Genomic DNA, 24,387 nt, shown 5'->3' with positions numbered 1-24,387 from the left:
GAAATAAGTCGCTGATCGTATACAAAATTTCCAAGTTTTCACAAGCGATGATCCCTGATTGAGTTCGGCAGTTGTCCTTTCCGACTCGAGAAAACAAACCGTCGATCGATGGAAGTGACGCCAAGATTCATCTGACATACAACTCCGGAGGTTCCCTGCCGATCGAACAGCAAAAACATGGAGCTGGAAGAGAGCTGCAAGTTCGAGGCACAGACAGACACGTCAAGCAAAGATAAGTCACAGTGCAGTGGACAAGGTTATTTTGTTCGGAATTTGCTTTCAATTGAATCGAGACGCGTCCGCCTCAATCCGTAGTGCTTTTTGTATACGTTCAATCTATGCTAATTGATATCAAGATTCTATATCGCTGTCTATGCCAAAAGTCCCATGATCAAATTCGTCGTAGACCTCTCAGATCCCAGTTCCAAACGCCGATTAAAAGAAAAAACAGTGTCGTAGATTTTGCGTTGAATAGTCCAAACTTGTCATCAAAGAGCGCTTAGACAACGGCGGCAGCGTCATTGGCGGTGCCGTGGAGGACAGGGTTGATCTTCTCGTCAAAGAAGCACTTGAAGTCATCACCCAGCTGAGCGCGGAGGGCCTTCTTGACAGCCTCAAGAACGTTGGGGAAGACACCAAAGTTGGCGGGGTTGTTCTCGTCGTTGTCGCCGCCCTGGAAGACACCAGTGCGGACAAGGCAGGTGTTCCAGCCGTACATGTTTCCACCGACAATGTCGGAGGCGGGGTTGTCACCGATCATGTAGATGTTCTCGGGAAGACGCTCCTCGCCGTGGAGCTCGCCCATCCAAGAGGTGAGGACGTCATCGGCGTACTTGTAGGTAGCCAACTCGGGCTTACCGTAGACAACACGCTCGAGGTCGGCACCGGTGAGAGCCTTGTACATGGCCTCGAGACCAATGCGGAAAGCACCCTGAGACATACGAGGAGTGGGGTGCTCAGTAGGGCAGAGAAGATCACCCTGGGAGAAGTAGATGGGGACGCGCTCAGCGACAGGATCCTCAGCGACAGTGCCCAGACGTCCGTTCTTGGAGCGGAGGACATCCATGATGATCTGCATGTCGGTAGCATAGTCTCGCGAGTCAGAGAAGACCATGATGGCCTCAATGCAGATCTTGGTGAAGTCTCGGGGACGAGAGGTGGCACGCTCCTCGTCGGTGAAGACTCGGTAGGGGGCAATGGTAGGGTCCCAGGCAACAATGTCGTTGGGGACAATGATGTTGCGGAAGCCGTACTGCTCAGCGACCTCACGGCAGCGGTAACCCTCACCACCGACGACCAGGACGGTGCTGTAGTACTCGGACAGAGCACTCATGGGAGTGTGAGACTGGATGAACTGGTCGGTGCTGACGGGGTTGCCGAGAATCTTCTCGAGCTGCTCGCAACGAGCCTTCTCAATCTTACCAGATCCATTGGTGAGGAAGATGTGGGGAATCTTGATGCCGAGCTCGTTGTCTCCGTTGAGGATCTCGAGAGCCTTCTTACCCTCAGGGATCAGACGGTCACCGTGGACAAGGACACCATCAATGTCAAAGGCGAAAGCCATGTTCTTGGCCTTCTTGACCTTGTCGGCCATCTGGTCCTGAACCTGAGCAACGAGGAGCTCACGGGTAGGCTGGATCGGGGGCATGCCGGGCCGGGAGGGGCGTCCATCGGCATGGTGGACGGAGGAGAGGCGAGATTGACGCTTGCGGGGGATGGGCAGCGCGGTACCGAAAGAGTTGCGGGAGGATCGTCGGTCCCTCATAGAGGGAGACACGCTGAGTGTGTGCATGTACTTGGCCGCCTCCGAGATGGAAGATCGGGTAGCGGGGATCTCTTGAGGACCACTGCCTTCCTCAGTGCCAGGAATGGCAAGAGACTCGCGGTGCTCGACACCGTTGGATTCACCGTTGGCGTTAGACATGTTGCGTAGGGTGCTGGGAGAGTTGGGAGTGTTTTCGTCGTAAGCAGGAGACATTCCTGAAGGAAAGAAGAAGATAGGTAAAGAGGGCGAGGAAGAAGGTTATGTATAGATGGGAGCAGTCAAGAGGAAGGGGGTATCAGGTTATTGAGTGAATGGATAGACTGTCGAGTTGAGATGAGAGGATAATGATGGAATAGATCTCGATTGAATGGGGCGGGGATCCGTATTTATCTATCTTTGCGGACTCGTTGATACTGATACTGTGCCGGTTCTTTTCTGTCCCCATAGCTTGCTGCAGAGTGAAAACTCGCCCATTCGTGTCTGTTGATATCATCATTGTGTCTTTTTTCCCGTCTCGTTTGCCTCGTTTGGGTGAGACTGGGACTGGCCTCCATCCATGGCCATGCTTTGAACGACGCTACCCAAGTGGACCCTTGTTTTTTTTTTCGGTCGTTCACCGTCAATGCCTGTTTATTCGTACGTTTTTTTATTGACGTTGAGATGTGTACACGTAGAGTACCTGAAGAGACAGGATGAAGCATGTAAGGGTCGTGGTATCGCATCGTATCCGTTATCTAACGAGAATTGGTGCTGAGAACTGCAATAGGTTGAAATTGAGGCGGATTGACCGTTTCCGCGACAGCCAGTGTAAAAAGGTACCTGTGATTGATTCAGGGTCTGTCTGTCCGTTACAAGATACACGCCTTTGCGGCGGTTCAAGGGAAAACAAACTTTCAGCCCTTTTGCGCCAGTCGTCATAGTGGAGGCGACGTGAGGTTGTCGTTTGTGTCAAGATTGGCTCCACAGCCCCTCTTAGCAAGTTACAGCATTCGGACAAAGATATGCCTCAAGAAAGTGGTTATCATGGCAGTACTGACCAGGTAGAGCAGTGCTATCTCGAGAATTGAGCGGCATGCGGCGGTTGTTCCGAGAAGAGTCCGCTCCCAAGTGGATATCTCCAGTGGACCGCTTCTGTGTTGTGCCTGTTTTTTCCACGGGAATTAACGACTTCAGTGGAGCTGATATCGATAACTGCAGCAGAAATGCATGCCAAGGGTGACCTTTCTGACATCATCCTTGTCTCCACTGCCGAAGGGGGACCCTATTTTTTATTCTCTTTTTCGAACATTTTACTCATGTTCCTGGTCCGACCGTCTTTCTCACGGTGGATACCGTTACAGTTTTACGGCAAAGGCGGGTATTTTTCAGCAGCAAAACGTGCTGAAATGTCAAGACGTTTAGGGATCGCCACTGCGGCCCACTAAACGTGATAAGATTACTTGCGGCTTTGGTTGGCTGAAGTGCTATTTTCCTGACTCAAGTCTTTGTCCACGTCGGTCTGTACCTAGCAAGTACCTAAGCACAACACAGAGCACAATGTACAGATACGACAGTTATTCCATCACAGTGAAAATTTTACATTTTTGACTTGTCTTTCAAACACGCCTTCACTAAACCGTTTTTATCACAGTTTTTCTGGAAGCTTCCCGTTAAAGGGCCATGACGTCAATGAACCATTTCTTCCTCGTCTCTTACTCGCCTCGCGCGGTCTCGGTCAAAATTGGTGAGCCACCTCATCAACAGGAAACCATACTGTAGGGATGCATGCTGGCACTCATACGTAGACACTTCAATTGCCGTAAGTTGATGATGTACCTGCTCTCCACCACTGATCCAAGTTAATTGACTGCGACATTTTAATTGTTAACCCTTTAAAACCCGTTCATCTGTAAAATCCCCATCGCCTACTCATACCAACCGTTCTTGTCCTGACCTACACTCATACCGCATCACTCTTGCCAAATTTTCCTCAAACATCATCAAAATGCCCGTTTCTAACCAGACTGTCTTTACCCTCAACAACGGTGTCAAGATGCCCGGTGTGGGCTTTGGCACCTTTGCTAACGAGGGCGCCAAGGGCGAAACCTACAAGGCTGTCATTGCCGCCCTCAAGACCGGCTACCGACACCTCGACTGCGCCTGGTTCTACCTGAACGAGGATGAGGTTGGTCAGGCCGTGCGTGATTTCCTTGCTGAGGACAACGGCGTCAAGCGCGAGGATCTCTTTATCTGTACAAAGGTCTGGAATCACCTCCACGAGCCTGAGGAGGTCAAGTGGTCTTTCGAGAACTCTCTCAAGAACTTTGGCCTCGACTACATTGACCTCTTCCTCGTCCACTGGCCCATCGCCGCCGAGAAGGGCGACGACAACAAGCCCAAGATCGGCCCTGATGGCAAGTACGTCATCAAGAAGGATCTCACTGAGAACCCCGAGCCCACATGGCGCGCCATGGAGGAGATTTATGCTAGTGGCAAGGCCCGTGCCATTGGTGTCTCCAACTGGACCATCGACGGCCTCAAGAAGCTGATGGCCTTTGCAAAGGTCAAGCCTGCCGTTAACCAGATTGAGATCCATCCTTTCCTGCCCAACGAGGAGCTCGTCAAGTTCTGCCTCGAGAATGACATTCTCCCTGCTGCTTACTCTCCCCTCGGTTCCCAGAACCAGGTCCCCACAACTGGCGAGACCGTCCGCTCCAACAAGACGCTTAACGAGGTCGCCGACCGTAGCGGCAACACCCTGGCCCAGGTCCTCATCGCCTGGGGTCTCCGCCGCGGCTACGCTGTTCTGCCCAAGAGCTCTACCCCCTCTCGCATTGAGAGCAACTTCCAGATCCCCAACCTGTCCGACGAGGACTTTGAGGCTGTCCAGAGCGTTGCCAAGGGCCGCCACACCCGCTTTGTCAACATGAAGGACACTTTTGGCTACAACGTTTGGCCCGAGGAGACTCCAGAGAATGGAACCTCTGTTGTTTAAACCTGTTTATGAAGTTATGAATGAGATGTATACCCTATCGGATGAAGGAAAGAAATAGGAAGCAATGTGTATTATGGCGTTTAATTGCGGAACAAAAGTTTAGCCCAAGAAATTATTCCGCTTTTGTAGGAGCGTGAGCTTAGAATGAGATGAATTCACGTTCAGACAAATGAGTTCCGACTTGCACGTGCGATAGTGACTTTTTTGAGCCTCATTGGCACCTCAACACCACAGCACATTACATTTATATGGTGTTAATAAGTGGTTAAGAATACTTTTTGCCTCGTTGCCTACGAGCGACGCAATCTGGTGGCCGAATGAGATTCTGCATATGCGAGATTTGACGATAGCCTCACTTCGTGAACGTCAGCCTCATCTCGACTTTTATCATGGAAGCCTCAACACCACGAAACCTTACGGATAAAATTTTTGAATAGCAAACCATTTCAACGATAGATTTTCAAAACTCAAGCGCCATGCGGAGGACTAATGATGCGTGAACCGTACATCTCAACATCATACGAAAGACAGCCTACACCGAAAAGAGATACGAAATACCAAACAACAATTACTCAATCCCATATAATTCTATATCTGAACCAATTGTCATGGAATAATATCGAGATTCTGGTTCACGATGTTGCGGTCGGCAAGTTTACGGAGTATCAGGTAGGCAAACCTTCGTATCCTTCGAAATCATTCATGAAGGAAATATCACTACATCAAGCCTCTAACAGAAATGATACACTCACCTCTTGATTGAACTTCAAGTTCAATATCTGTACCCCTATGCATGAACATGCGAGTCACTCTGGAGCCACGGGGAAGCTAGGAATTTCAAAACAACTACACTTCCGGGACCCCTCAAGCTTCCACCATGGCTATACCCTCACAATCAATACAGAAGAGGTACAAGATCCTTATTTTCACGAGTAGGGCTGTTGTAGTGATTGTACAAGACGTAAAGTGACCGACCATTCAGAAGCACGCATAGGCCCTTGGTGACGATCAAGGGACCGTCAAGATACAATGACTTACACGGACGATGTCACGATACTACCTAGATAACGGACGTATAGCGTCGAATCAAGGACTGTTTAGATAACTCTAATTGACGCCTGTGCTTTTGAACCGGCACTCGAGCCGAGGAAGAAAGAAGGTGGGTTGGGTCTATAGCCATCTCTTTCATTGGCTGGCCTGTTATTTGCCACGATATAGATAGAAACAGACTGATGAGATCGGCCTTTACCTCTTCTGGTACTGATCTTATGGAAGGAGATGGGATCTACTGCCATGCTCCAGCTTTACCTTTATTCGTCGACTTCTGGATAGAATAGGTATTTTTTTAGCATCTTGCTACAGCTTACACTAACTCTAGGAATATTTACACAGTGTTTATTCAGATAACATATTGGATTATTTATTCACATATAAATAATGGAAAAGCCGAAATGCTATTTATCATTTTGTCTGGTCCAGGTTTCGGTGCAGCTTTGCCGTTGATACAACTCTATAGATGGAGGTATTTACGCAAGTATATTACTGCCATAACGACTTGTGCTAAGCTAGAAGGATAGGGAAAACTCATTGGGTCTCTATAATTTCTCTCTCTCTCTCTCTTTTTTTTTTTTTTTTTTTTTTTTGGCTCTTGAAAAGTCGTTCGGAACGCATTCACTGTGTTGTTCAAATGCTTATCAAAATGCTTATCTTGCAGTGTGGAGATATCCTGTTTTGACGTTGGACGAAATTGATGACCGATCTGATTGATCAGCTGAAGTTTAAACTCAAGTATTGTTGTCTAGATAGTATTGGTTCATTTATTTTTCTAATACCTACAAGAATCTATATGTGTTATGCACTTCTGCGGCAGCCACTCAGGCTTCACACTTTGGCTAAGTCGTCAAGCACGCCCTTAACATGAAAAAGCGGGGTTATACCTTCGAGTATCTATCTAGTCCAATGCCTAACGACTGACTCCTTGTCAACCTTTCCACGACACCGGATAACTGTTTCCGTATATCGGCCACTAGAGATAAACGCTATCTGCACGTTTCACGATATGGAAGTAGACCCAGACGACAAGAAAGATGCAGTGGATTATTCCGCGTCTTTCATTGGTGGAGATCTCACTTCTCCATTCCTGAATGTTGACAATGCTGACTTTGGGTCGGTATTAAACCAAAATTTCCTGGACCCGAATGGCTTCGATCTGAGTTTTGATGAACTGTGGTCTAATGATATCAACCAAACTCCTGGCGATACAAACGCCAGTCAAAACCATCTACAGCAACTTCACACAGTCGAGTCATCATCAACCCAATCACCCATTCTCACACCTTCAACGTTACCCCCGAAAGTCGGGCACAGATTCACCCTGGAAGCCCTTCGCTCTTTGAAAGAATGGTTCTCAACACATGCCGATAATCCATACCCAAATGAAGAAGAAAAGACCATACTCGAGCATCAAACAGGCCTGAGCCGAACACAAATAACAAACTGGCTGGCCAACGCCCGAAGACGTCGGACGATAGCTGATGGCCGTGCCAACGGAAACGCCCAAGTCCCTGAGGGATACACACCTACACGCTCAGGAACGCCGATTCCAAAACCTTTGAGAGATCTTAATCCCCTGCAGCGATGGCAGAATTCGCCGCCTGAGAATGAGCCGGCTGCTGTTTCTGATATTGCTCGGGCGGTGGCATCAGGAGAATCGAGTAAGTTCCAGACATCACATACTCCATGATCTAAACTGACCAAGAGTCGGAGGTCGGAGAGGAACAAGCGATGAAAGGATACCACGAAGACGACGGCATCGATCAACAACGAGCAGTTTAGGTACATCGAGAAGTGGCTCTACAGACTCACGCTCATCTAGAGGCTCTATCAGCGGAATCTCATCCCATAGCCGCGGCCGCTCGATCCTAAGACCACAGAAGTTGAACTCTCTTACAAAGCCGAGGCTTCCTTTTCAATGCACCTTCTGTACGGAGAGCTTTAGAAGAAAGTACGACTGGCAACGCCATGAAAACTCGTTGCACCTCCCACTGGAAAGATGGGAATGTTCACCGAATGGGCTGACAGGCATAAACCCTGACAATGGACAAGTTGTCTGTCTTTTCTGCGGTCAGGAAAACCCAGACGAGAATCACCTTATAAATCATAATCCTTCTGCTTGTCAAGAAAGGGCGTTTAGCAGAAAAGATCATCTTAAGCAACATCTACGACTCGTACACAATGCTGCACTCACAGATCTAACCACGAAACTGTGGAAAACTACACAGCCAGATATCACTTCAAGGTGCGGTTTCTGTCAAGCTTCGTTAAGTACATGGCCAGACAGAGTTGATCATCTGGCGAATCATTTCAAACTCGGATGTACGATGAGAAGCTGGAACGGAGACTGGGGTTTCGAGCCGTTTGTTCTCAAGACTTTGGAAAATGCCATGCCTCCATACCTTGTGTATTTTGAAGGTGGTACCCCGTTCCCATTCACTGCCAATGGCAGACCACCCGACAGTCCTAGGACGGCATACGAACTTATCTCGATAGAGTTGGCCTACTTCATACAGCACCACAATGACACAACTGGAAGTCTACCAAGTCATAAGGCATTGCAGCTGGAAGCATGTAGGATTGTATTCGGGTCCGAAGTAACGTTTCCCGAGACCAATCCAGACTCGCAGGGGGGTTCGTCATGGTTACGAGATTTGATATTGTCATCTGATGAAATTGTCCAACAGGCCCGCTTCGCACCCATCCGTTCGCGTGCAGAGAGCAGACTGTCTGTGTTGAAAATTAAGGGCAGAAACGCATTATTTGAAGAATGTCCATTGGAGTCTCGCCTGCAAGCCTTTGTAACTAAAAGGGCAAATGGCATCTATGCGATGTCGGACGACGAGCTGCAAAGAGAAGCTGGGCGAATTATCTTGCAAATGGAGAGCGAATTGCAGACAAAGCCCGAATTCGTGGCTAACTGGCTGATTGGGTTTCTCAACCGTTCGACAAGCTGGGTTGCTCAGTTTCGACGGCGCGCAGTGAGCAGCGGTCAGAATGTCCTTGAACCGAGCCATATTGGGCAATGGCAGGATGGTGGTCAGTGGCAGTTCGACCCTCTATCACACGAGGCACAAAACTCATTGCCCGGCGGAAACGAGTGGTTACTTGTCGGGCATGGCGATGCGGCGGACATCGACAAGATCTGGGGAATAGAAACTGAAAACAGCACCAATTTGACATCTATGGATGCGTCACTGCGAGACTTTACATGGCTGTGGTCGGATGACCAATCGCCACCAGCTATACCACAGTCGAACCTGAGCCCTGGAGCTGAAGGTCAATCAACACTTCGTCCAACATGGCTTGGTCCTGGCATATATGTCCTCAATGACCCAAATCACATTCCATGGTTCGCCCGCGAGATGAAGCGATGGGTGAAAGCCGCCATGTCGCCGAACAATCCAATCTGCCATGTTCCTTCCGACGAGGAATTAAGACATCAAGCTCGATGCTTGTTATATAATGAGTGGGTATTTACTTTTTCTACTTGACACTCTGCTAACTGTTTATAGCGATGATCCTTGGAATCAAACACCGGCAGACAATTCTCAATGGCTGGAGATTTTCAAGAGGGAGGCTGGTATTCTATAATGTGCCGTCGAAAGTTGTGTAAATAGCAAAAAGAGAGGATAAATGAACAATCCTGATGAACATATTCGCTCTCGGAGGTTATCAAGCTAAAGACTTACCATTGCGTTTTTTATGTTCTCTGCCCGATGATCCCCGAGCTGGCTAACCTGGTATTGATACATTCTCTACTTGTGCTTATCTAACTTTGCCGTATACGCAAACGTATCGTGCTGATAAGGCTGAAAATCTGGACAGTCTCTCATATGCTACGTTAAGTCTTAATTGGTCTTTGCTATAAGCCGACCGATTCTAACAAGTGGTCTTGATCACCGCGGTGAAGACGGCAGTCTTCCACAGTCAAAACGAAACAAAGAAGCGACGATAAGGCGACAGCTGTCATAAGACCCGGGTTGGTAATAGATTATATTTACGACAAGTCCAATAGTCGACAGCTCCTCACAGTGAGCTAGGGGGGGGTACGGTCTTTGACGTCGTCGACATTAAGAAATTTTAGGAGGCTATACTGTCAGCACTCCGATAATCGCATAGATTAGAGTAGGAGGACAAAGTGTTACGCAAGTTTAGACAAGTTTAGACAAGTTATTGGAAATTGTATATTTCTTGCCGTAACGCTTTAGGCCAGTTAAGATAGAAGACAGTTCGCCTAAACAAACACAACGACCATACTAGACAAGGCAAATTTGGTGTCTAGGACGCTCAAGATGTGGCCTGCGTCTATGAGTCTTGTTTTAACTGTTTGCCTGCTTAGGGGTTGCGTCTTGGAGTTAATAGCGAGACTCCTGATCAACCTTGGACACGAATAGCCGGTACTTAGGGTTATTAGAGCTATCCCAATCGTCTTGCATTGCCATAAGCTCCGCTTATATATTATTCTGGTAGTGTCATGTCCCGGAAAACGCTTATATAGTCAGGGTTCAATTTGAATTGATTTTGTGCGGCTCCCTCTCTGGCCCAACGGCGGGCATCCTTAATCTCGAACTGCAGACAGAGCTTGCGGGAAGAGATGCGAGGGGTGAATCAATGTGTAAGATTACAAATATTTAGCATCAGTTGCCGTTCTTGTGGTAGCTTACTTCTGAATCCTGTTGGTAGACAGAGCTTTTACCATATAGTCTCTGGCCCATCAACTCCGTCTGTGTGGTTGTCTCGGTTTTCTGAGGAACGCTTTTAGGCACAGTCGAGGCGGGGTTGATGGTAGCAGTGGTCAGCTCGGAACTGGGGTCTATGTCACTTTCCACGCTACATCAATCACTTGTCACAAAACAGCTATCATCCGCTGCTAATGTTTATGAAAGGCCGCGACTCGTACCGCCACAGGCGAGCTATTAGTAGGTCATATGGATAACAAGAAAATGCTTTCCTCAAAAGTCAAAGTACTCGGAACCTGATAGTTAAACTGATTTGACGTTCGTGCAGTTATGCGCAGTGCTGCGACTGGAATCTCATGAAACGCGGAACAACAAGAGTGAAATATCAACGGAAGAGATTCAAGATGAAGAACGTGACTATTTAGTCTAAGAACGGACCTAACCTTCATAAAATGAAGATAAGTCCTTCCTAATGTATTGGCACTTGGCAGGGGCCATAGTGGTTGCATCAACCCGTAAAAGATCGACTTTCTTACATACAGTTTCCCCTCCGTTCTGTGCCACTCTCTAACCTCTCAATCATGCCAATGTCGTGTACGGCAACGATCGCATCTCACCAAGATATTGTCACCTTCATCTCTATCTCTCGTGAAATTGAGAACCTTGTTCTTTTCTGCCCCCAAGGACTCGTAGAGCCTGTCCCTCTCGGCCTGAGGCATGGATGTGGTTGCCTGAAACGACCGCTGGGCGTCTTCGAGCTTCGTATTGAGCCTTTTCACTTCCCGTTGCTCGGCCTTGAGGGCCTGCTTTAGCTCATCCCGAACTGAGGTCGGTATAGTGTCCTTGATGTTTCTCTCGAGGTCGATATCAAGTTTCAAGTCGTCGACTTCCTTGACGAGGGCGGCTGATTTAGCCTTTTCGTCTTTCCATCGCACGTGAAGAAGGTTCCGCTCTGCATTTGTGACTCTTAATTCGGTTTGACAGGCCGACAGGCTCTTTTCTACTTCGTTAAGCTTCGCTGTGTGTTCCGCCTCTGATGCAGTATAACGCTCATTGGCTTCCTTCAACTTCTTCTCAGCTTGTACACATATTGTCAACGCGGTCTTGGCACCTGATAGAGTATGTTGGAGGGCTGAGATATGGGACTTGAGCTCTTGGCAGTGCTCGTCCCGTTCGCTAGAGACTTCTTTGAGCCGAGTGTCAAGTTCTTCGCGCTCGATAGAGAGCTCGGAGGCTCGCTTTTGGAAAAGTGTGACTTGTTCCATGAGCCTCTCGACTTCTGCAGAGTCGGTCATGGTGGTGCGAATAGAGGGGCAGGTTCTTAGGCTGCTATGAAAGCTTCGTAGAAATGTGGCTGGGTCGAATTCAGAGGTTGCCGTCAATGAATGCAAGTGACTGCGAGCTTGAGACCACAGGACCTTGTGCAACTCATCATCGGGGTGTGTAAGGGCAACGTTGAGAACGGCCAAGAAGGCCCCGTCGGTCCAGTGACTTTGTAGGATCTTTTGTATTTCATGCCGTGCGAAGACGCAAAGCCCTGAGACCTTTTAATGCTGGCCTAGTGTACTCATTATAATATGTCGAAGTAAGAGGTCCCTAGTGAAAGAATCATCTTGCGGCGGCTTGCCTGTGCCAGCTTCGGGGGGTCAGTTACGGTAGAGGACAAAATGACTGGCTACCTGACTAACCATGTTCCACAACACTCGGAAATAGGGTTCGATTGACCTCATAGTTCCTGCTGTTCAAGAATTCAACGAAGCAGTTCACTGCATCGAGATCGAAGGAGGTAATTGGAATCACACGTATCGGAGCCTAGGTAGATCAAAGCAAGGGTCAGGGCCGCGCATGAATGCTTCTCTTTTCTCTCATACCTCAGGCAGGCTTTCGATAACTTGTGAGAGCACAGGGGATTCTTTCGCCGTAGATTCCGGAATAGCGAAGGCGAAACCTTCGCATAGAAGAGAAATAGTTGGCTCCATTATCATTCATGACATTACATAGATGGAAGGGAGAAGAGAAAATTGAATCACTCGGTGGTAGAGGAAAGAGAGAAGGAAGGAAGAAATAGTGGTGCACATAGAGAAGGGTCGGCTTTTCGATTCACTGCCAGTTTGTTAACGGGCAGCGGTACTGCTGCCTAATATTATTTGCTGGAAGAAATTAATGCCCTGCGTATCACATCACATCCCCTCTCCTACGTTAGGTCTTAGGGTCTTAGGTAGATTAGTCCAATATGTTTCCTAAACACTATCATAAAGGTCATAAACTACTAACACAAGACTCCTATATTTAGACCAACGGAAAGACTGCTCGCAAACGAGTCAAGTCGTTCTACTGGTTTATCACTACCCCCTTCTCCCGACAGTTCTTGCTGTACCGATAACATGTCCTCTATCCACAGCATCCTCGAGGGCCTCGACATCGCCAAGGCCACCTAGGAGTCTGCGTTGGGCCATGTTGACGATCTCAAGGCTGCTACAGTCATTCCCGATGCCCCGAGGAATTTCGTCATCTCACAAGCCAATGCAGAGGTTTCCGATCCTGCTAGTGACTGCACCGGTTTTCAAATCCAGATCCTTGAATTCGTTCAGAGAGATCATAGCAGAGCGTAAGTTACCTTTCATATCTAGCATACACTGTCGCTAACAACCCTGAAGTCCTTGGGACAACCTTTCTGTGAACTTACAGGAAGCTCTTAGTGCCGATTTCAAAGGGCCTAACTATCAGAGAGAGTCGGTCGAGTTTGCCCTTGAAGAAATGAAGTAATCGCCTCTCTTTCCACTCCTGCCAACGCCCCTGTCTCGACTCTTGCCATCGCCAGCAACGTCAAGAACGCCTATGGTACACCGCGCAGTAAGTCATCGCTCTACCCCCTATCATGTATCTGTTCCTAACTCTTCTATGTCTCGGGTCCGACTTATCCGCTACTCAAGCTCTGCGGTTTGAGCCACGGCTTACCAGGTCTGCTGCCAGGAAAGCCACCCAGAGCCAGGGCTTGTCAATTCCCCTGGATCCATCGCTAACTGCTTGCAAAGCTGTACCAAGAAAGCGCAAGATTGTTTTAGGTTCTGCCAGCTCAAAGGGGGGTAAGACTAACATCTTCAGCTATACTATTCACCTCCAACTTCACCAACTTCACTGGCTTCATCTCCAACCTCTCTTCCAACTTTATTTGAAACTTCACTTTTCAAGCTTCAAATTCCCACTACATTTCGGGTTCCCCTCGACCTCAGTTGTCAAAGCTCTTTAGTGAGTATGAAGTGTTTAAATTGGATCTTTATTCAGCCATCATTCATACTTAAGATCACACTACAAAACCCATTTTCAAATCGACTCATTACCCTTTGGAAAACACCCAAGCCATCTACCATGGCCATTTCCGTACTTTCGATATGAAATGCGCTATACCACGTATTACCACTGGCCAAGATTCCGCACTCGCCAAGTCTTCTGCTTCACCTACGGCTCTTCATGGCACAGAGGATGATGTCTATGAATCCGAAAACGATGAAGATAACAACGACGATATCCCGTACCAAGCTACGATCAAGAGTGCCGTTGGTAAAAAGACCAAGTCAAGGCGGGAATTGGAGCCAATCACTCTTGAGCCCATCTTCATAGATCGCGTGCATCTGGTCCATATTGACCCCAAGCCTCTACCCATCTATTACCAAGTGATTAATGTTATACCTTCTAAGACCTCTGCGATTTACAGGTAGTCACGCTTAGATGCTCTTCATTTTAATTAATAGGTCAATATTTATTACTTTATAGTTTCTATCTTACCAAACGCAGCTTACAATCATAACAGTGAAAAGAGCAAATATTACTCCTCCGTGAGACATGGGTAAAGTATCAATGAGAGGTCTCCTCACATTTCGATGACTACATCATTACCATCTCAATCCTGCACTATCCTGACTCAAGTAATGGTGAGATAAAATTTGGGTACCAAGTTCATATGTGATGATTACTATCAACATTGATGAGGCCTCACATGTTCCTTATAGAACAAGTCGGCCGAATACTTGCTTCTTGCTCTTCTGTCAGCACATTGGTCAAGTCTATAGCCAATACAATTCCTGATGGAGCGGGGTATTTGTCCATATTAACAGAAGAAGAAGAACAAGAAAATAGAAAGCATCAGCGCTGCGAGAGGGTAATGATTGTCCAAGAGGCCCCTTGCTTCAGCTGGTCTAGACTCAAGTCTTTCGCCTCCAGAACGCAAAGGCGAGGCAAAAAAAGAAACAATGTGGCAGTCGAGGCATGGGCAGCTTAGTGTGAGATAAGACATAGGCTTGAACTATTGAATGAACGAGGAGTTTGGTTGTGGGGGTCATGGCATGCTATGTACCAGGTCCAATGCTGACAGCCAAGACAGAGGAACTTGTCAAAAATTAAGAATTCCGGGCTTGTATCACGACATCCGAATGAGACAGGGATCTGGGCGGAACATCGGTCATCCCATGTTTGCAACACACACACACACACAAGTCTGTTGCCCCTAATCGAGAAGGCGGACTCAGTTGGACTTATTTTTTTCCCCTTTATCTTTTTATTACCAGTCCTTCAATTTATCCCAATATCACTACTGACTTCAGTAGGTTAGGGTCTCTAACACTATGTGCTCAGGGAAAAGAGGACGATTTGGCAAAGGGCGATCGCCCTGCTTTGGGCCCCAACCAGACCTTGCATGGGTGGAAGGAATTAAGCTTAACAAATAGGTAAAATCTTTATTTTGTGGGTTCCAAATCCATCCTTCACACCACAATCGTTCAGAGAGCAATCAATGATCAGCAGAGACAACAATGCACTCAGTCCAACTCCCCGCTGCCAAGGATCTTGGTATTAGCTCATTTCTCTTAGTTGTCCACTTCAAGTAACGCGTTGAAAGGTCTAGCGGGGAGTTTAACACTCGGCATCATCGTTTCCAACGCCTCGTCGGGGAGTCTGGAACTTAATTGGACTCTTTTAGTTCTGATGAGTGATTTACTTTCTCATGACCCCCACTAACGACGCCATATTGATAAGCCAAGGTCTCACAAAAGAAAGGTCAAGGCTGGGCTGCGACATTCCATGCCATGAGAGGACCGCCATTTCAACATCACTCAATGACAAACAGAAACCAGAACCAACGCCCATTTCTTGCATTATTATCTTCTGTCTCTTGAGGTAGCAGTAGTCAGTATAGGCAATCAACCACAAACACGCAAACCGTACACGTCCTCCAAACAAGACCAATAGTCTCTTTATTACGCCATCCAATCATTTTGTCACGACTTCCCTCCTTTCCCTGCCACATCCATCCCTTAGTCCATAGCCCCGGCACTTGGTCTATATGGCGTGCTCACTTGGCTTACATGCCAAGATCGACCAGTCCGACCGAGTTCGGTCAGTGACATGTTTCCCGTTCCCGAGAAATGATTGATAAGAACCAGCGACGACCCGAACTTTCTTCCAAAAAGAGTCTCAGTATCCTCGTCAACATCCAACTTAGCAGCAATGGCCAAGTTTGAGACAACGAAGTCCAACTCGGACTACCCAGTCCCTAGGGATGACGAAGAAAGCCTGACCCTTCACAAAGACTGGAGTCCAGAAGAAGAGAGAAAGGCCAAGAGAAAGTAAGCAAATCATTTCCCATATTTTTAACAAAGACCTTGTGTACTGACCTGGGCTGCAGATTAGATCTGGTCATCATGCCTCTTTTGACCCTGGGCTTCTTCTGTCTTCGTAAGATATATTCATTGCGATAATCATCTAATGTCAACCTCTAACCATTTTAAAGAACTCGACAGAGGCAATATCGCCAACGCTCTCACCGACAATTTCTTCGAAGATGTCGGCATAACCCAAAACCAGTTCAACGTCGGTCAACAGATGCTCTCCCTTGGCATCGTGCTGTTCGAGATACCTTCCAATATGATCCTTTACCGTGTAGGCCCTGGCAAATGGCTTACTCTTCAGCTGTTCCTCTTCGGCACGGTCAGCACATTTCAGGCTTTTCAAAACAACTACGCCTCCTTCGTAGTCACCCGCTTCTTATTGGGATGTACAGAGTCAGGTTTTATTCCAGGAGGATTATGGACATTATCAACTTGGTATACGCGAAAGGAGACGGCCAAGAGAGTCATGTTCTTCTACTTTGGCAACCAATTTGGCCAGGCTAGTAGCAAGTTGCTGGCGTACGGAATTCTTCACATGCGAGGAGTAGGTGGGAAAAGCGGTTGGTAAGCTTCTCCTGCCCTGGACACATTGTTGTTCTAATACTAACTCTTTGTCAAGGTTTTGGCTCTTTGCACTGATGGGAGGCTTCACTGTTCTATGTGGCGTTATACTCGGCTGCTTCTTACCTGATTCCTTCAGAAATCCAAGAAGCACATTTTTGCCTAATGTCAAGATCTTTAGCGACAGAGACCTGCACATCCTACACACACGAGTCCTTCTTGACGATCCTATGAAGGGAAAGAAGAAGAAGAAGATTGGTCTTCCTGCTTTCAAAAAAGCGGTATGTCTATTACGCAGAACGCGTAGTCACGAAAACCATCACTAACACTTTTAGTTCTCCAACTGGCGCCTTTGGTGTCACGCCGTCATCACACTGTCTAACAACGCTCCTCAGCGTGGTTTTGACACATACTCTCCTTCGATTGTCAAGAGCTTTGGCTTCGTAGGTCTGACCAGCAATGCTCTCGCCTCAGTTGGTCTATTTCTCCAGATTCCTGTCTCTTGGTGCTTCAGTTATGTCTCGGATAGATTGTGAGCTTCCTCTTCCTGGGCCAAGGAAACCAGTGCTAACACGATTATTAGTAACATGAGGCCCGAGACTGTCATGGCTGGGTTGAGTCTCCATCTTCTCGGCTACGTCTTCAACCGAATTTTCACAGAGCTCTCTCTAAGAGGCGTCAGTTACTTCGGGGTGGTTTGGACCCAAACCTTTGGAACTTTTTCCCATCCTCTCAACATTGCATGGATGTCTTTAGCCTGTGAAGATTCCGAAGAACGAGCTCTTGCTATGGCTATGTAAGTATCCCCATTCTACTCATCTGATCATCAACTAACATGTCCAGGGTCATTATGTTTGCCAACATCGCAGGAATTGCAGGCGCTCAAATCTTTCGTTCCGACGATGCACCCAAGTATCGCCGTGGATTTAGCATCAACATCGCTATTCTTGCTGTTGGTCTTGCTCTCGCCGCCGTGCGCTATGTCGATGACAAATTTTGGCGGCGTGAAAAGGTTGCTGAGATTCAGCAGCAGCTTGCTCAGGAGAACGAGAGCACTGGTGATGAGAAAAGTGATGGACAAAGGGAGATTAATCCTACTCTTGGACTAGACAAAACTTCTCCTGCCGGTTTGAATGCTGTTGCAAAGCCAATCTAGTATAGGTAGCTAAATTAGGGTCATATACATCAAACAACTGCTACTTGGATTATGAAATATAGCACCTCTGACCCCTTGTTCTATAGTACATCATTCATATTCCGGCACGTACGGATAGTATTTGCTTAAGAGGTAATCTTCGCAATATGCAGTAACTTATATGCGACGATACATGTGCTTGACAGTGATGTCCAATGCAGCATTAATACCTATAATACTACTATTTAATTAAGACATGGCCTACATTCCCCACTTCCCTGGATCCCTAATTGTGAGAGGCCCCATTAGCACTGGTACTTTTCAAGTAGCAATGCAAGGCTGTATGCCAAAAACATCTAAAACACCTAGCTCTAGCGCCTCGAAGAGCCCCTAACTTTGGCAGATGCATCTCTGCATGTCGTCACACAACTCACCTACATAGAAATGAACTCAACGATACCTATATATACCAAAACAACAGATCTAACTGTCAATAAAAACACTCGGCGTGGTGCAATGGCTTAACACATCGCTACGGTGCCTCTTTGGAGGACCGTTCTCCTATCTATAGGGAAGGGTCTGATGGGGCTTGTTCAATTCCCGCCGCCGAGATAGCTATTTTATCTTTCTTCTTTTTCTTTTTCTTTTTCTTTTTCTTTTCCGGCCTCTTCTCTGCAGTACATGCTATAAGAAGTTCCACTCCTGCGCTTAACGCTGCGAAGCTAATGCAGCTCTTGCAGCTTCATGCCACTGATGAGTTTGAATGTATCCACAATACTCAACTCGAATGTCTATTAAATACTTTTATTAATTCACATCTATAAAAGACTAAGCTTAATTGCTGAAATGAAAAGAAGTTATATTTGTCTAACATTCACCACCTATATGTGCCTGTGTGTCAATTTGTCTACATCTGGAGCATGATATGACGGAACTACTAACTGGACTGTACAGTCTTGTAGATCGAGTTGTATCCCTGTAGAGACTTTTGTTCCAACTCAGAAAAGTCCTGTCCTCTGAATCTCTCGGGATCAAGTGCCTCGATTGTCTTGTTGTCCACTTCCTTTCCATCAATGATATCAACCAAGAACTTTGAGGTTCCAGCTCCATGGGTGACCCATACTGCAACGCTCATATAAAGTCCGTCAATGGATTTGACCTTGCCAGCCAGTGGCATATTATCGGGGGTCATGGAGAAAATGCCATTAAACTTTCTGCTGTCTTTGAACACATCGGCTGCAGCGGGGGGTAGTAGATCTGTTGCAAACTTCAGTGGTTGCTCGAACCAATCAACCCATGATCCCGTTGCAGACTCTCGTGGCTTTTGGCCGATAGGTGCATGGTCGTAGCTTCCAATACCGAAATTCTTGCCATGATCCCGACAATATACATGATGCTCCGGCCATCTGACGAATGGTAGTTTGTGGGGTTGAGGATCACGGGTTTGGCCATGCATATAAGGATGACCAACTGGAATGACAGGAACTGGGAACTCGAGGTTGGATGTCAGGCCTTGTGCCCAGATGCCTGTAGTAAGGATCACTTTGTTCGCGTTGAGTTGTTTGGTAGTGTCGTTCTCCTTGATGAAGACCCCTGTGATACGACCATCCGAAATAGAGAGTTTTTGCACATCAGCTTCAACAAAGTTGACTCCATTTTTCCTTGCTTCATCCTGATACCAGGTTGTAATTTTGACGGCATTGGCAGTCCCATCTGAAGAAAAGAACAAGGCTGATCCAGCAGCTGATTCTTTCACCAGATCAGGCGCTAGTTTGCGAGCTTCTTCCATAGACAACATAGCCGCGGGCAGTCCTAGCTTCTCTGCTTCTTTGCATCTTGTCTTTAATCGGTTGATACCTTCATCTTTGAAGGCTATCTCCAACCCCCCGACACGATCGAAGCCTCCTGGAACTTTGACATATTCTGACACGGTGTCGATGGCCAGTTTGGTGAGAACTTCGGACTCGTTGAACTGCCCTATGAAACCGGGAGCGATTCCGCTGGAACCGAGTAGAGAAGTGAAAGACCGATCAATTATGGTGATGGACCGATGAATACGGGATTTAGAGAGGAAGTAGGCAAGAGAAGAACCGACGATACCACCCCCAACGATGATGACCGATTCCGTGGTTGACATTTTGAGTATAAAAAGATATTTGGGTGTATGAGTTGCTTTACTGTGATTATAAGTTTTGATATCATCCAGCACCTGTCTATTAATATACACCAAGTCTATCCCATGGCCGAAGTAAATCGACTTGAAGGGCGCGCGAATTGACAAGACCCGCCTGCAGGGTATCCAAAAAAAATTAGCCCCTCGGGAGTAAAAGGTGACGGAATTAGTAGGTCAGTATATGGGGTTTAGATCATGGTTTTTAGATTACTTATTTTGTATCCCAATGCTTAGGAGGCCGTTATTTCTGTTACCCACCCTCTAGCTCGGTTGAATTGACAAGACCCTCATCAGTCGATCCACATCGTGTCAACTCTACAACGTCAACAGTTGAGTAAAATACTGAACTTGAATTGATGTCAGACTTAATTCTCCATACATACTTTCATTCCACCTTGTATCACAGATATCACTCATCATGCTTCAATTTCTTCTTCACCTTACTAATTGAGACTCTTATTGTTCCACTTTTCATGCAAACAAACATCAGAATCCAATACTCATACAGAGTCATACATGGGCATTTTAGTAATACCATCCTTCTTTCAGAAGCTGTCTTGTCATAAAATGAACAAAGAAGTATACCCCAAGGGATGAGTTGTCATCGACTCACTCATGGGCTTTCCATCAACAAAATTCCTGTCCAACCTCTCGACACTCCTTGCTCTCTGCTTACTAGACCTTCCCCTTTTCTCCACCCTCAACTGTTACCACACGGCCAGATTGGATAAGCTCTTTGTAAACTTTGCGTAATTCTGGGGCCTTGGTCATTGCCCAACCACCGCTGATGGTGTTGACTGTAAAGACCGGTTCCTTGTCTTTGCCTCAGCCTTTGACGTTGCCATTGCGCTCAGTGCGTTTGGCTACGCGGATATCTCCAACGATTGCAAGACCGCATTTGGCCCGGGTGAGCATCGCGTTAAGTCGTCGTGGGTCCGCAGTGAACCCCGGACCCACGTCTTGATTTGTTCCTGTGATAGCGACAACGATGTCATTTTCTTGACCTTGGATCGAGTCGATTGTTGAAGCCCTGGGCATTGTTGATAAAGCAGCGTACTTCTCCCTTTTCAGAAGTCTGTTGATTAGATCCAAGTTAGCTGCATACGGCGTGATCGGCGAGATTCGGGTCGGGTCGATATTTCTGCTAACTACAAAGTCTAGGATAAAGTCTAGAGCAATCCTGACCTGTCTGAAACTTCGCTTGGATCCGCTCTTCTTATCCTTGAGAACAGCGACACCTTTGCAGTGAACGAAGAAGGGCTTGAGGGTACCCACTGGGGAAGGGGCAAGATCAGGGTAGCGAGCTCGAGCAAAGGACTCGAATTCGAGACCAATTTTGAATTCGGAGGAGTATTCGACGCTCCGGGACACGTGATATGAGAAAAGCACTTCAGGATACATGGCATCCGAAACGGTGTCAAATATACCCTTCGCCATGCGAAGCTGCGTTTTCAGGCGTAATGTCGGGATACCAGCAGCTTGCACGTATTCCAAAGCCGAGATCCAGGCGCCTAATGCAAAGCGGTTGATGTACACTGCGGGTGCATCCTTCAGCGGGTGCTTGGAGTCCTGTGTATGGTTCGGTCACTTGTCGTTCCACATGACCACAGTCGGCGGAAGTTGCTTCGGATCACCAAAAAGGAAGCAGGGCGACAAGGTATTGCCCCAAACACACAAGAGGTCGGTCCTTGTCATATTGGCGGCCTCATCAATAGCAAAACCTGAGGTACGAAGCTTGAAGGCCAGAACACGTTTATCATTCACCGAAGCGGCAGGAGTTGCACACAGGATATCGGCCCTTGCGGGAATACCCTTGAGATGGTCTTGAGCTTTCGAAATACAGATCTCAAATTCTTCGGTGGCTTTGCGGGCTTCTTCCCAAGAAGCCTCCTGTTTTGCCAAGGCACGGAGACTCGCAAGGTCAGGCAAAGCCTCGATTTCCCGCTGCAGACGGTGCAAAGTCAGGGCATCTTTGGGGTGTAGCGGCCTAACGATAGGCGAGTAAAGGACCATAAGAAGCCAGCAAGTACTTGATAGATGCAGCTTCCATTTCGATGGATTCCGAAAGACTGATCCCGGGGAAATGGAATCACTGTCATTGGGGTTTTCGAGAAGCCTAAGAAAGGCCACGCATTCATCCTTGTGCTTGTAGACGCGAACAACAAGTCTATGCAGGGCCTTGGGAGTCTTCCCCATAGTCTCTTTACCTTCATTGTAGCGGGCTGTTATGGCACGGCCACGACTCTCGATACGTGAGGCGAAACTGTCAACAGCGACATTCGTAGGGGCGGACGCAAAGAAGTTGCCAAGCGATGCTTCCATCGCAAGAGTAATAGCGGCTGCAATGGTGGTCTTGCCAAAGCCAGGTCCACCTGTGACGATACCAAGACCAAGCGGGCGGCGCTCTAGGTAATTACGAAAGCGAGCTCGATCTTGAGGAAGCGCTTCGTCGATGATGGCTTCAGCGTATTCCTTGTCAATGGCGTTGAGAAAGTTGTGAAGAGGCAGTTGGCGAAGCGCCATCGAATGGCTCTGCTCAATATCCGTTTCTGGCTTCGACATCCACTCGAAAAACCCTTTTCCGCGCATGAGAGCTCGCTGCAAGTCCATGCGGTCTCGAACATTGGCTAAGACAGCCCTCTCGGTGCTGTTCATGTCGTCCTCTTGCATCACCACGGACGAGTTGTCGTGATCCGATGGGAGACCCAATTGCGTAAAGTTAACAGGGACGGCATTATGTAGAAGCAGGTTCGCTGCAGTAACCTTGTGACCGTAGTCTTCAAGCTCCGGTTCAAATTCGAGGGTGGCGCAATTCTATTGCTCTTGGCCCTTGTCAAGAGCAGATTTTCGGCTGTCAAAGCATTGAAGCTCCAACATACTCGTGTCAGAATCCTGTACCGGCCGTCTGACAAGTAAGAAAAGCTCAGGATGGTTCATAATCTTTGCTTGCCTACAGAATTGTCAGCGGCAGAATAAATACGCAAGGATCTATGGAAGTCAACACATACCAACGTTCATACAACGTTTCATCAGCAGGGCTTTCGAATAGACAAACATTGAGGAGACCTTTTTTCGAAAGACGCCGCCATGCTTGGTCATAGTAGCTTAGAAGGTTCTTGTTCAATCCGATGATCAAGTAAAAGCATTGAGTAGAGTCGTCCTCAATGGGGATAAAATAGGCTGGGAACAGAATTAAAGAAATCTCAGCACGCCAATCCTCTAACCACATGATATCCTGAGATGTTCCTTGAACAAGAGCTGTCACAAGACTAAGATCATTGGGATGGCTGTGTCGGGGCCGGAATCGATGACCCTTGATAGTCCGGGCTTCCTCGCCTAGTCGGACCACATCCCAAGATTGATCATCGCCGTAAGGAAATCGAAAGAGCCCAGGAAGTCTCTCCGGGTTGACTCTGTTCACAATGTGTTTCGCGGCGTCGTTCAATAGGAAAGTGAACTCGTTCTGCCGGAGGAAGCTCTGTAGATCGCCTCCGTCGCCGATAGGCTGGTTGTCATTGACCCAACCGTTGACCTCAGCATCTGGACTACAGAAGGGACCAAAGCCTATCACAGTCACTGGTGTTCTGATAGAGACCCTCACGATGGTCAGATATTCTCTGCCCCTAATCTTGGCATTGGGAAATCGGTCAACAACAGATTGTGGAGCAGCATCGCATGTGACCTGCGTCAAATCACGGGGGAACTGGACTTCGATGGTGTGTTGATCAATTGCAGCAACAATGTTCAAAGTATGATCAACTATAGAAAGTTAGTCGAAAGTCTCTCCATGGGTTTACCATCGCAGATTTGGGGAGTGGCTGTGAATGTTCTTGACAAATCAAGGATATCGCGTCTGAATAGTATCTACGTAAGAGTAGATATTGTCTGGCTGTCCCTACAACTTCCGACAGCTGATCGACAATCTGATGTTATCATATCACAGAGTCGCCCCTTCTGACAAAAAGCTTACATTGATATTTGACGCCAAATCCGGCGTTCTCGTTGGCTATCTGAGCATCACCAAGCGGGAAATTAATCAAGAATCGGAAGACGGGGTCCCTATCAGCGTTCAAAACCACTGCAAGCTTTGATGTGAGCTTTGTTGGTATGCCGAATGCTTTGTTGCTAGCGAGGATGTGACCGCAATCACCAAAGCTAATTACTTTGTTAGCTAGATCGCCTACGGTAGGTAGATACTAGCAAAGACTCACAAAACTACGCATTCTTTGCTGTAGCTATGGCCTGTGAAGACCGAGGACGTGGATCTTTCTGAGGTCTCTGCCTCGCCCTTCGTCTTCTGCTGTGGCATGGCGATGGCTAGATGGAGAAAAAGGAAAGACAAAGAGTAAAGAAGAGCGAGAATCACACAGGATATTGAGAG

The 24,387-nt window shown here is 47.4% G+C and overlaps 7 protein-coding genes across 7 annotated transcripts; 3 read left to right on the top strand and 4 right to left on the bottom strand.

Moving 5' to 3' along the window:
• Positions 1–499: 499 nt before the first annotated feature.
• Positions 500–1,924, bottom strand: EDB82DRAFT_547064 (HAD-like domain-containing protein; the record flags this gene model as incomplete). Its single annotated transcript, XM_025728051.2, has 1 exon — positions 500–1,924. One exon carries the CDS (start codon positions 1,922–1,924, stop codon positions 500–502), a length of 1,425 nt encoding a protein of 474 aa, XP_025582457.2.
• A 1,346-nt stretch (positions 1,925–3,270) lies between these two features.
• Positions 3,271–4,913, top strand: EDB82DRAFT_507613 (NADP-dependent oxidoreductase domain-containing protein). The gene has a single exon (XM_025728050.2). It carries the CDS (start codon positions 3,750–3,752, stop codon positions 4,737–4,739), a length of 990 nt encoding a protein of 329 aa, XP_025582456.1. The 5' UTR covers positions 3,271–3,749; the 3' UTR covers positions 4,740–4,913.
• Positions 4,914–6,798: 1,885 nt separating this feature from the next.
• EDB82DRAFT_433812 (uncharacterized protein) lies at positions 6,799–9,386 on the top strand (the record flags this gene model as incomplete). Its single annotated transcript, XM_065607731.1, has 3 exons — positions 6,799–7,453; positions 7,845–9,261; positions 9,308–9,386. The coding sequence occupies 3 exons, from the start codon at positions 6,799–6,801 to the stop codon at positions 9,384–9,386; spliced, it is 2,151 nt and encodes a 716-aa protein (XP_065464083.1).
• A 1,606-nt stretch (positions 9,387–10,992) lies between these two features.
• On the bottom strand, positions 10,993–12,453 carry EDB82DRAFT_577575 (uncharacterized protein; the record flags this gene model as incomplete). The annotated part of the gene is made up of 3 exons (XM_025728048.2): positions 10,993–12,011; positions 12,163–12,286; positions 12,346–12,453. 3 exons carry the CDS (start codon positions 12,451–12,453, stop codon positions 11,050–11,052), a joined length of 1,194 nt encoding a protein of 397 aa, XP_025582454.1. The 3' UTR covers positions 10,993–11,049.
• Positions 12,454–15,813: 3,360 nt separating this feature from the next.
• EDB82DRAFT_250463 (major facilitator superfamily domain-containing protein) lies at positions 15,814–17,917 on the top strand. The gene is made up of 7 exons (XM_025728046.2): positions 15,814–16,095; positions 16,155–16,204; positions 16,260–16,701; positions 16,757–16,979; positions 17,034–17,230; positions 17,282–17,494; positions 17,542–17,917. Exons 1-7 carry the CDS (start codon positions 15,977–15,979, stop codon positions 17,852–17,854), a joined length of 1,557 nt encoding a protein of 518 aa, XP_025582452.1. The 5' UTR covers positions 15,814–15,976; the 3' UTR covers positions 17,855–17,917.
• Positions 17,918–18,770: 853 nt separating this feature from the next.
• EDB82DRAFT_464818 (FAD dependent oxidoreductase) lies at positions 18,771–19,970 on the bottom strand (the record flags this gene model as incomplete). The annotated part of the gene is made up of 1 exon (XM_025728045.1): positions 18,771–19,970. The coding sequence occupies one exon, from the start codon at positions 19,968–19,970 to the stop codon at positions 18,771–18,773; it is 1,200 nt and encodes a 399-aa protein (XP_025582451.1).
• Positions 19,971–20,444: 474 nt separating this feature from the next.
• On the bottom strand, positions 20,445–24,315 carry EDB82DRAFT_577572 (P-loop containing nucleoside triphosphate hydrolase protein; the record flags this gene model as incomplete). The annotated part of the gene is made up of 6 exons (XM_065609978.1): positions 20,445–21,575; positions 21,612–22,783; positions 22,886–22,956; positions 23,015–23,765; positions 23,977–24,161; positions 24,218–24,315. 6 exons carry the CDS (start codon positions 24,313–24,315, stop codon positions 20,832–20,834), a joined length of 3,021 nt encoding a protein of 1,006 aa, XP_065464082.1. The 3' UTR covers positions 20,445–20,831.
• Positions 24,316–24,387: the final 72 nt, after the last annotated feature.

This window comes from Fusarium venenatum, assembly GCF_020744135.1.
Source record: "Fusarium venenatum strain MPI-CAGE-CH-0201 chromosome Unknown EDB82scaffold_3, whole genome shotgun sequence".
NCBI lineage: Eukaryota > Fungi > Ascomycota > Sordariomycetes > Hypocreales > Nectriaceae > Fusarium > Fusarium venenatum.
The sequence above is the reverse complement of the archived record's forward strand: the minus strand, read 5'-3'. Positions and strand labels throughout refer to the sequence as shown.